The 12,756-nt window shown below is 34.9% G+C and overlaps 1 protein-coding gene across 4 annotated transcripts in view; it reads right to left on the bottom strand.

Moving 5' to 3' along the window:
• Nucleotides 1-6,277: 6,277 nt before the first annotated feature.
• LOC128014153 (GRAM domain-containing protein 2A) overlaps nucleotides 6,278-12,756 on the bottom strand; it is a 32,899-nt gene continuing 26,420 nt past the window's right edge. The window contains exons 7-11 of one of the 4 annotated variants that reach the window (XM_052597490.1): nucleotides 11,745-11,879; nucleotides 11,071-11,278; nucleotides 9,069-9,162; nucleotides 8,423-8,530; nucleotides 6,278-8,152 (exon numbers count right to left, since the gene is read on the bottom strand). In XM_052597490.1, coding sequence (XP_052453450.1) covers nucleotides 8,149-8,152; nucleotides 8,423-8,530; nucleotides 9,069-9,162; nucleotides 11,071-11,278; nucleotides 11,745-11,879 — 549 coding nt within the window. In that variant the 3' untranslated portion in view covers nucleotides 6,278-8,148. Of the gene's footprint in view, nucleotides 8,153-8,422; nucleotides 8,531-9,068; nucleotides 9,163-11,070; nucleotides 11,312-11,744; nucleotides 11,880-12,756 lie in introns of all 4 variants that reach the window. The other 3 variants (XM_052597489.1, XM_052597491.1, XM_052597492.1) reach the window with 3 other exon arrangements.

Consider the following 12,756-nt stretch of genomic DNA (forward strand, 5'->3'; position numbering starts at 1 on the left):
TGTGAGTTTTCGAAAAGTGTTGCATGCCCAAAGAAACTTGGTGTTCTCTTGCAAACGTATAGCATTCCCAAAAAAAACTTGGTGTTCTCTTGCAAACGTATTGCATTCCCAAAAAAAACTTGGTGTTCTCTTGCAAAAATATTGCATTCCCAAAAAAAACTTGGTGTTCTCTTGCAAAAATATTGCATTCCCAAAAAAAACTTGGTGTTCTCTTTCAAAAATATTGCATTCCCAAAAAAAACTTGGTGTTCTCTTGCAAAAATATTGCATTCCCAAAAAAAAACTTGGTGTTCTCTTGCAAAAATATTGCATTCCCAAAAAAAAAACTTGGTGTTCTCTTGCAAATCGATTCAGGATTCAGGAGATCGATTCGAATCTCGCATTCACTTGCAAAACATTTGCGCTCACACAAAACATTCGAGTTTTCTTGTAAAAAGATTGGTCAAGCAATGGCATCCCCACCAGAAACTTTGTGATCACTCGCAAAAATATTGTATTCCTGCATGAAATTTCGCATTTTCTTGTAAAACTTTGTTTTTTCTCAAAAACTTGCCATTCTGTCTCAAAACAGTTGCGTTCCCCAGAAAGACGTTACTTTCGCTCCCAAAACATTTGCAAAAATTGAAAATTGATTGCGCTTAGTTGTAAAACATTTGCATTCCACCAAAAAATTTTGCATTTGTCACAAAACTTTTGCCTTTCCTTGCATTCCTTGCATTCTCCATACAATTGCATTCTTCACTTACATGTTTTACCATCATTTAAATAAACTTGATTGATTGTCATGATTTTTTCCCAAAACATATCGTTGCATTCAAATGTTTGTCCAATCAAATACTCTCTAGAGTGAGTATGTCTCATATTAAAGTACTAAAAGTACCATGTGTTTGGCTGGCTAAGATGGTTTAATGAAGTCAGAGGCTTGTTTTAAAACATCTTGAGTGAGATTTGCTGTGTTCTCTTAAACCACAAATCCACTAACGTGTTATTTTTCGCCCCTGACCTCCTTTGAGTCACTCGCCTTGCACCACAAAACACCCATAAAAGTCGGTTTTACTGGAGCACTCTTGGCTGTCGTGTTTGACAGATCGTCCATATGTGAATAACAGACACAAATGAAGCCCTTTTCAGAGTCTTATGTCACTGTTTTAAACACATCCAGAATCCAGAGCAGATTTTAATCTGAAAGCCTCTATGTTAACATCAATCTGTCTTCATTTACTCACCCCCATGCGGATCCAAACCCGCATGACTTTCTTCTCTGGAACACAAAGGCAGAATTATTGAGTAATTTCAGTGCAGAGGAGAAACTCCCATCAGAACGAGCATGTAAGGTCAAATCTGGCTCACCGTGACCCTCAGATGCAACATTCCTGGAATTGCAGACCTCAAATGTGACTTTTAGGCCTCGAGGAACCAGGTGTGTCATTGGTGTATCCGCAGGTCAAGAAGGTGCATGAACAAGATTCCCAGTTAAAATGGTCAACCTCAAGGTAAACCATCAAAGTAGCTATACTTTAGACTTTATACTTGGTTTATTATGAGTGCTGGGATGTTATTCTAGACCGGAGGATTCTATAATTTATTTAAATTGTGGTTTTATATTTTCATTCTTAGATGAAACTCTCAAACCAACCCATGAATGACCTTTGACATTAAACAAAATGGACGATACCTGCAATTTCTCCAGCACAAAGCCTGCAATTTACAGAATTCACAGAGGAATATGTTTGATATAACAGTGCACACAAATCAAGTTTGAGAAAGAACTGAGCACCCAAATGTGAAAATCATCATTTGGGAGTGAAGCATTATAAATGTGTTTATTTTTCTTGTTTTATAATTATTATTTTATCACTGTTAACTTGTCTATAGCCTATTACACATTGCCTTTGTATAATGTTGTGCTGACGCAACACAAAAAAAAAGCAAACAAAAAGAAAAATCGAGCCATGAATTCTTTAAACTTAACGTTTTGTCGCCCCCAAGCGGTTAAAGACAGATACCCTTCAGTAGAAGAGAGATAATTCAAAATTAAAAATGGAATAAAAAATACAAATAAAAAAACATCCAACACATACTGAAACTTTTTGAGCAATAAATACTGTTTTAAAAAAATGTCATTTATTTTTTTCAGAAATGTACAATTAAGCCAAGTCACCATTATACAAATAGCCTAGGGCTTTTTAAACTGCAGATTGTCAAAAGCCCTGCTCACAAAAAGAACCATAATGGCTACTTGCATACTTATTCTTTAAATTAGATGGATTTTGATAAACTGTCAACGTTTATCGTTCATTATCTGAAAATTAAATGGCTTTGACATTGATTCCAACCAACGGTCTCTTCCTCTTTATCATTATGGCTATGGTCTGTTGTGAACAGCGGTTTTCTAAAACGACTTAACTTCATGGTTACAATTCAAGTTTATGTCAGTGTCATTAGCCTATTAAAACGTTATTTTAGTAGCTTTTTGCGAAGTTAAAGGAATTTAATTTTTACCTCAGAAAAATGAACTTTCCTATCCTGTCAGCCAACGTTACACTTTAACATTCGCGCGCATATTTACATTTCGCGCTCGTATGCAGAGGCGCGCACTCAGGGGCGGATCTACCGGGGTGGCATACAGGCATAGGGTGGCAAATGCCACCCTAAAAGAAAGCCTTGCCACTCCTGCTGCCACCCCAGTTGGCAGCAACGAATTAAAGGTTATGGCCAATTTGAAAATTTACTAGCGCGAATCTTTCGTGATTCGTGATCCCGCTCCGAACTCCCGAACTGATTCAAATGATTTGCGATCCCCAAACTGACTCGAATCATTCGCGAACCCGCTCCGAACTCCCAAACTGACTCAAATGATTCGCGATCCCCATAACTGACTCAAATGATTCGCGATCCCGCTCCGAACTCCCAAACTGACTCAAATGATTCGCGATCCCCATAACTAACTCAAATGATTCGCGATCTCGCTACGAACTCCCGAACTGATTCAAATGATTCGCGAACCCACTTTGAAATCGCGAACTGACTCAAATGATTCGCGATCCTGCTCCGAACTCCCAAACTGACTCAAATGATTCGCGATCCCGCTATGAACTCCCGAACTGATCAAATGATTCGCGAACCCGCTTTGAACTCGCGAACTGACTCAAATGATTCGCGATCCTGCTCCGAACTCCCAAACTGACTCAAATGATTCGCGATCCCGCTACGAACTCCCGAACTGATCAAATGATTCGCGAACCCGCTTTGAACTCGCGAACTGACTCAAATGATTCGCGATCCCGCTCCGAACTCCCGAACTGACTCAATCTGCCTAGGGCACCAACTCCCAGAGGGGGCACCCCAAGTTGCTCCAAAAAAAAAAAAAACTTCCTCCATTCTCCCATCCGCGCTCGCGACCGCTCGCACCTCATGTTTGCGGCTGAATGTTCATAATTGATGGATGAATCCAATCCAGCGAAGAGAAAAGAAAACTAAAAGTAAGAGAAAAAAAAACAGACAAAGTTGGCTTGACGTTGAACATTCGAGAGTCTCAAATTTAGGGACCGTCTCTAAAGTTACATGCGATATTGGTATACACTTTTCTAACGTCAGTAGCATTTGAGGAGAAAGACTTGCAGTCATAAAACAACTGTAATGTGTTCATTTAGGTGTCAGCTACAATGCACACTATTAAAATAAAGTATACATCATTTAGGTAAAAATGAGGCCCGTTTATCACTTTCAGGCACATTCCTGTGAAAGTTTTTTTTTTCAGGTTCCCTTATGAAAATTACCCATGGTTTTATCAATAACGCCACTAATCATCGTTCTTGTAGCCATGGTAACTGCAAATTAACCATGGTTTTGTTACTTCAAATAATAATTTACAAAGTATTAATATACTGTATTTTATTTTTATTTTATTTTTGCTATAAAAGCAGACCTAAGCCATCAATAGCCTTTAAAATGACTTAAAATGCATCATATAAAAAAATAATGATGCAATAATGATTGGCTAATAATAACACTGTTACAAAACACTGTTACAAATGTATGTACATGTTATTACAAATGCCATGTGATTGCTGCTGTTACACTTACAGGACAATCAAATCCTTATTTAGGCTACTGACCAAACATTTCATTCAAATATTCACCAAATCTTTCATTTTTGGACACTTTTTTGCTATAGATGACACAGTCTTTATAATTTCTTCAACAAAAAAACGTGCATATCACAACCCTTACAAAAATAAACCATGGTTTTATCATAGTAAAACTGCTCAATTTCCTTTTGCATGATTTCTGAATGCTTGAGACTATAAACTAAATTAGAGTCATAATAAAGTTATAGCCACAGGTAAATGTGATTTGTAAATAATACAATTCATTCATTTAGTTTTTTATTTGATTAAAGTTCTATTTTCACCCCTATAGTAGGTGTTTTTCCATCATCATATTTGAGGAAGGGGGCCACAACAATACAATCCTGCTCAGGACACACATTTGACCAGCAGCGGCCCTGAAGGTGTTGTTATACACGTCTCTGGGAATGTGTGCTCTACCACACACACACACACACACACACACACACTGAAGCACGCGTGGTGTTTTCAGCTCTTCACTATATTGTCACATGATGTAGACTACACATGTGCACAGCGCTATGAGAGAATTTCACCATTTCATTTGATAAAACTATCGTCATTCATTCGTATCGTATACACAGACTGACAGAAACGCCAATGTCTTTAGGACAACCTGTCAACATAAAATTTCGGTATAACTTGAAGAAACTCAAACAGAAATATAGTACTATTGCACAGTAGAGTAAGCTATATATACTTCAAGTAGGCCTAATAGCTAATAATAATAGTTAATTAAAAAACACAGAAACTCTGGTTACAACCCTCCAAAATAAAAGTTTGGACTAGCTCAAAGAAATTATGTAAGAAATTGCTTAGTAAAATATACTTAAAAAAAATATATATATATATACAAAAACATTATTTTAAAGGAATATCACACAAGTTTTCATAAAAGTTTTAATTTAAGCTTGCCAAAACAATAACACCATATTTTTCAGAAACAATTTCTAAAAGTACATTTGTATTTGTGCCTATAATGCTTATTTATTTATTATTATTGTCAGCTAATAAAAGCTATGCTTCAGGACCATATTCATAAAACATCTAATGCTAAATATAGCTCTTGACTGGTTGAGTTAGATGGTGATTAACACTAAACAATAGAAAATCAGTTGAGTCTCCCCAGCTGGAAATGTCATTGGCTGTTAAAATCTTGTGTTTCTTATAATAAATTGACATATTGATAACACTGAACCTTTTATAATGCTCTTAATGACATGTGGATGCATACTGTATGCATTAGTGAGTGTGTGGTGCTTATGGGGTATAGTCACTTATTCCTTATTGAACTGTTTCTAATGCAAGACATTGATTTCATGAGATTAAGTTTGTAAATGATAGCCTGTGCCTTTTTGTAGTGTGCACATATATTTATCATCAAACTGTGATAACTGTGACTAAATTCAGTATATATACGTCTGCCATATGTTGCCACCCCTCAAAAATTCCTGTCCCCTTCTCGCCACCCCATCAATATTTTTCTAGATCCACCCCTGCGCGCACTGAATCTCACGTCATACAGCCTATTATATTGTGACTTGGTGAATAGAAACACATTTTATCTTACATTAGTTTTTTCATTTTCATTGACATTTAAATAGCAAATTCTGAAAATATATAAATATGAACAGATGGCATGAACAACACGTTGACTTCCTTAAACAAAAATCCACTAAAACAAAGAAAAGCTTAGTTAAAAGCATGATTTCTGTGGGAAATATGAGAGGAAACAATTATTGTGAAAAGTGGAGAGAATTTTATTCAAATATGAATTGTCTCTCACCAACATTTGCTGTTGGTTAAACAGTAGCCTAACAGTCAAATAGCCGTTTAGTCATTGTTTTAGGCTAATGTGGTCTTTATAACATCTTTTTCTAATTTGCTAATATGAGTACTTATATTTTTGATAAGTTAATTTTAATGCAATAATCAAATAAAATGAGTTGTGATGTCTATATAAACCTCATTTAGCAAAACTCATGAGATTAGCATATGCTGCTAACGATGTTAGCATTGTTGTGAGACTAAAATGTATATATAAATGCAGTGTATAAGTGTTATAATTCAAAACTTTAACTAACTAAACTATAACCAATTAAACCAAATATCTGTATTTTTCTGAGACACAAAAGAAAGAGACCGAATCTGATGAAAGTTTTTATTCGTTTGACTTTCTACCTCTCATCTTTCATGTCAGAAAGTTACAAAACATCTACAATTTCTACAGCGTGGCCTAAATCATGAGCATGACAATAACTTTTGACATTCAATCTGTACAAAGCATCACAACATACCGAATCTCTAATTTACAGCAAACCTAAACAATATTAAATATCGATTTCCTACATCATGTTCTAATGCAAGAGTGGATTACAGTACGTTACAACCTACAGATGCCTCCAATAATGCACTTTAATACATCACAAATAAAGAAGATTAATGATTACAGGCAAACGTTAGGTGACAGGCTTTCTTCACATCCAAACTGTAACACAAATCCTTCATCCCTCAATCGACGACAAACAAACACTCTCAGACTGACTTGACTTTGACCTTCACTCTGTTATTCGTGATCGATTATGACATGACTTGAAATGCTGTGAGTGAAATGTGTGTGAAATAATCAAACAATCACTGCCTTTCTTACTTTTTTCTTTTTACAAGAAAACCAAGAACATCTCATCTGTTCTACACTGCAAAAATCATTTCATAATCAGTATTTTGTCTTGTTTTCCAGTATAAAACCAGATCAAATTACAGATATTAAGATATGTTTTCAGAGAATTTCTCCTTTTCTCAAATGTAATCCTGTATGGTGTCAGTGGAATTTTTTACGTTCTTTTTAAAGAAGTTTCTTATGCTCACCAAGGCTGCATTTATTTGATCAAAAATACAGAAAAAAAGTAATATTGAGAAATATTATTGCAATTTAAAAAAGCTTTTTTCTATTTCAATATACTTAAAAATATAATATATTACTGTGATCAAAGTAGAATTTTTCAGGAGTCTTTGATGAATATAAAGTAATGCGGTCAAACGATTAATCGCGATTAATCGCATCCAAAATAAAAGGTTTTGTTTACATAATATATGTGTTTACTGTGTATATTTATTATGTAGAACATAAATACACACACATGTGTATATTTTGAAAATATTTACATGTATATAGTATATAAACAACATATTTTTCTTAAATATATACATGCAAAACTTTTATTTTGTATGCGATTAATCGCGATTAATCGTTTGACAGCACTAATTAAAAGTAAAAAAGAACAGCATTTATTTAAAATGGAAATATTTTATTATTACTGCTGTTTTTATGTAATTCAGTAAAATTACGTATTACAACATTTAATTTATACACATTTAGAAAATAAAATTTATATGAAATAATACATTACATTACATATATATATATATAATTTATAATTATTTAGAAATTATATATTACAATTAATTTTTTTAATATATCAACAAATCACCAATTAAGTATAAATGTATAAACAATGTAAATATTTAAAAAAATTATACTTATTTTGTGATTTATTAAAATATAAAAAAAACATAGATTTTAAAATATGAACAAAAGACAAAATACTCATTATAATTTATTTTGCAGTGCGCTAAACACTGGTAAACATGCACATTTCAGGTCATTTATTAGAAAAAAACAAGAGACAAACATAGAAAGAGTTAAAAAAGTGAAACTATGCGGCCGTCTCGAGTCTCCTGACGTTTGGGTTCAACAACAGCAAACCGTTGCTCGTAACAGTCGCCAGCGTAATCCTGATCAGTCCTGAGTCCTGGAGATATCCTAGATGCGGAGCTGTTAGGTGAAGCCTGGCTAATATTCCTGTTGTCGGGAATCTTCTGGTCACTCGTCGTCCTCTGCTGGTCAGTTAGCTAACTACTTCTTGACTAGTGCTGTACCTGTGACTGAGCTGGTTTAGTCGTCTGCAGACACTGCTCTCCTGGAGGCAAAGCCGGTTGGCACGGGGTTAAACCAGGGTTACCTGCAGAAAGAGCGGATTATAATGATCATACAGATGAAATCATTAACTGAGATGTCTGAGATTGTCTGAACTGAGATGTGTGTTGGCAGTGTGTGTACACAACCACCATATAATGATAAAAATCCACCCAGTGCTTTTTTTTTTATCTTGTTAAATCAACACAAATGACATCACACTGACAGGCCCCTCCCACTATTGTTTGACTGACAGTAGCATTTCAGCACAGTGCATGTAAATGTAAGATAGAGTGAGTGATGTGTGTGTCTGTACCTCTCTCTCGTGCTCATCGCCGGCTGTGTGTTGAGGAAAGACAGCTGTTGCTCCAGACTGCAGACGCGAAACGCCAGATAACACGATGACATGATGAGCAAAATGATGCTGGAACACAAACACACACGCGGTTAACATGCATGTTAACAACTCTACATTCAAATAATTAGACTAAAGAAGTCAAACTGCTCTGCTTGAGAAAGGAAACAAATCTTGCTATTATTATTATTATATATAAAATGATACATTCTAATAATGATCAATTCAATCGTTTGACATTTTTAATCTTGTAATTATTTAATGTAATATTATTTATAAAATATTTAAATTAATATATTAGACATTTTAGATGTTTTTATAAAAAAATATATTTTTTAAATATTTTTTAAATATATTTATAATATGTATTGTTATTATTTAGGTTATACAGATTAATTTATTTGACATTTTTATTATGTTCTTATTAATTATTAACATGACTAACTGCTCTAACTATGCACTGAACAACCAGCAGAGAGCGACATCACACTACAGAAATGCATGACTTCTCAAGAGTTTCTCTCCAAATGCTTGACTATTTTTCTGTGTGAATAAGTGCTTTGTATTTATCCTGCGTGTAAAACTACAGCAGTTGAAGGAGACTCACAGCAGAATGAAGAACTTGAGCAGATGATACTCCATGTGACCCAGTTCAGACACGGGTTCAGTCAGCAGGATCTTCTCGGCCTCCAGCCGTCTCTCTGAGGATCACAAAACATTATTTGGCTTTTTTTTGTTGTTTCAAAAGCGTCATACAGAGCCAAGAATCCCCTGTTTATGTCAAACCCGCCGTTGTGTGACACAAATGCCCTGAACAAACACAACAAACGCCTCGCTGCAGTGAAACAAACCGTTTTAACTTATAGTCAAATGTCAAACAGAGCGAGTTCAATTCAATGCGCTTTATAATCAAATAACGTGTGGATATTTTCCTAACTCCATCACGGGTGTTTGAACAGCGTCTGAGGATAAAAGTCTCTGGCCAGAAGCATCGATCGTGTCACCTTTGACCCAGAAACCGTCGCCAGACCATAATGTGACACACTAATATTCACACTGTCATTATTTCAACTGCAAATCAATGATGGTGTTTAGATTACCGTTAAAGAGGATCAAGTGTAAAAAAAAACTATATAATTATAAAGAATATATAAATAAAATATTATAATATATTATTTTAATAAATTTAGACATATATTTAAGATAGCACTGTGACGCAACTTTAACATCGATCCTAAAAGCGTCTCTATATACAATATATTTAATAGGGATGTAACGATTCACTCAACTCACGAATTCAATTCGATTATGATTTTTTTTTAACAAAATGAGATTTAAGACAAACTATAAATTAAATGTGTCCTTAGATTACTGCTTGGACAAAATGCTGCACGTTTCTTTGTGAAATTGAAATATAACACTATAATAATATACTATTATAGCACTTGTATATCATTGCTCTTTGGTTGGTTATGATTGCTTATATTGTCCTCATTTGTAAGCCGCTATGGATAAAAAAAAATTATATTTAAAAATGTAAATATAATGTAAATGAAACTAACAAAACTAAATGTACTTTTAAAATAAGCCCCAAATGAAATAAATCTCTTCATATAAACAAAATAATTCTTTGTCTGTGTTCTTTCCATTTAAAATGAGAGGCAACCACTGCATTTTAATCATGATCCAAACAAAGACACTGCATACATACTAACATGAGCAGTTTTTTTAAAATCGAATTAGATTGTATAAATTCTACATTTTTAGCAAAACAAAATGATTTGACTTGCACTGCAGCGGGTGGAGCTTAAAGTGTTTCCTTGGTTACCGCTGTAAACAAAACACTTATGAACACCGCAGCGGGTGGAGCTTAAAGCGTTTCCTTGGTTACCACTGTAAACAAAGCACTTTTGCACAACGCAGCGGGTGGAGCTTAAAGTGTTTCCTTGGTTACCGCTGTAAACAAAGCACTTTTGCACACCGCAGAGGGTGGAGCTTAAAGTGTTTCCTTGGTTACCGCTGTAAACAAAGCACTTTTGCACACCACAGTGGGTGGAGCTTAAAGCGTTTCCTTGGTTACCGCTGTAAACAAAGCACTTTTGCACACCGCAGCGGGTGGAGCTTAAAGCGTTTCCTTGGTTACCGCTGTAAACAAAGCACTTATTGAACACAGCAGCGGGTGGAGCTTAAAGCGTTTCCTTGGTTACCGCTGTAAACAAAGCACTTTTACACACCGCAGCGGGTGGAGCTTAAAGCGTTTCCTTGGTTACCGCTGTAAACAAAGCACTTTTGCACACCGCAGCGGGTGGAGCTTAAAGCGTTTCCTTGGTTACCGCTGTAAACAAAGCAGCGCTGCACTTTTGAACTTTACATTACTTTATTATACAGAGACAAGATGAAAATAAAAAATAGCATCAAAACTTTTCTAAACACAGTAGGTTCCCCTCAGACATGCATTCATATAAACTCCTAAGGTTCCTTCTAATTGAATCAGGATTCGTTTAGCATCTCAAACGATTTGAATCGTCACATATTTGAATAGATTTTCAACCAGCTAGCGGTTAATCGTTACATCCCTAATATTTAATATTAAATATGAATAAACATACGTCTAGAATGATCTAGTTCTGTATCTGCGAGCTGTGTGTGTGTTCTACCCTCCAGCGGCGTCTCTGCGGTGTACACTGCGTCTCCGGCGCTCAGGCTGCTCGTGGAGTTTCCCAGCAGATCCGGCAGCGATGAAGAGACGGATGGAGCCGGCGGCTTCCTGCGCCACTTCAACACCGGCGTGAAATCAGTGGACACCGGGAACTCATCCTGCACACCATTCATCTCACATGAGACCGTGGACTACAAAACCAGTTATAAGGGTCAAGTTGTTGAAATTGAGATTAATGCATCATCTGAAAGCTGAATATTGTGTGTGGTTTGTTAGGAGGACAAAATTTGTTAGAGATACAACTATTTGAAAATCTGGAATCTATATATAAAGTTTTTCAAATGAAGCTATTACTATATTACTATTCAAAAATTAAGTTTTGATATAGTTGCATTAGAAAATTTACTAAATATCTTCATGGAACATTATCTTAATATCCTAATGATTTTTGGCATAAAAGAAAAACCCATAGAATGTATTTATAGTTGGCTCTTGCTACAAATATACCTGTGCTACTTAAGACTGCGTTTGTGCTCCAGGGACACATATGAGACTATAGTTGATGTGTTTATAACATCTGAGCACAGCTGGGTCAGTGCATGTGATGCTGTGTGTTTGAGGTACCATCGACAGAGAGCCAGGCTCCTCCAGAAACTGCTTCAGACTCAGACTCTTCTTCCCGTTGACCTGAAGGTGTGTGCAGATCCTCCTCAGCACGTCGTACACACTGTCCCGCGACAGCAGAGACACAAACACATACTGCCAACAACAAACACACACCAATAAAAGTGAATCTGAGAGAAATATTCATATTTATATTTCATACAAGGGTTAAGTTGAACAGACTGATGTCCTAAACACACACAAATAAGTCACAAGTGGTCAGATATTAAAATGAGATGTGGACACATCGTTTGTTGATTATTAATACATACTGTACATTACAGTTATATTTGTAGGTTTCTCTTTTCTAGCGAAAAATGGGCTGAAAGAAAGGCAGAAATAAACCCAATTTCGTCCCCAGACCCCGGATCAGTCATTAAAATAAAGATACTGTAGATCGTAGCATTTTATGTTAAAAATTGTGCATGGTCCCTTAAAAAAAAAAAAAAAAAAAAAAAAAAAATTTTTTTTAAATAGACTAATATGAAGGTGTATATGGTGTACATTTTTAATGTTGTGTATAAACTATATTTTTACTTGTAAGATTCATGTTAAATAAATAAATATATATTGCATTGACTTGTGATATATATATATATATATATATATATATATATATATATATATATATATATATACCGTATATATATATATAGGCTGTAATATCTAGATGGTAAAATACGATTTTTAAGTTTCAAATAGCTTTTATTAGTTATAATTTTAAAGTCATAAATAAAATAAAAGTTTAGGCACATATGCGACTAAAAGTAATCCAAAAGTAATCCGATTACATTACTTCGATATTGCGGTACCTAGATTATGTTACTGAATAGTTTTTTTGATACAGTCGTCTCTAACTGTATCAGAATACGTTTTAAAAGTAACTCTCCCAAACCTGACGGTAAATAAAAAACAGTAACAATATTACTTTTCTATTCTATAATTACATCAACTAACCGAATATGCGAAAATC

This window comes from Carassius gibelio, chromosome B25, assembly GCF_023724105.1.
Source record: "Carassius gibelio isolate Cgi1373 ecotype wild population from Czech Republic chromosome B25, carGib1.2-hapl.c, whole genome shotgun sequence".
NCBI classification, from domain to species: domain Eukaryota; kingdom Metazoa; phylum Chordata; class Actinopteri; order Cypriniformes; family Cyprinidae; genus Carassius; species Carassius gibelio.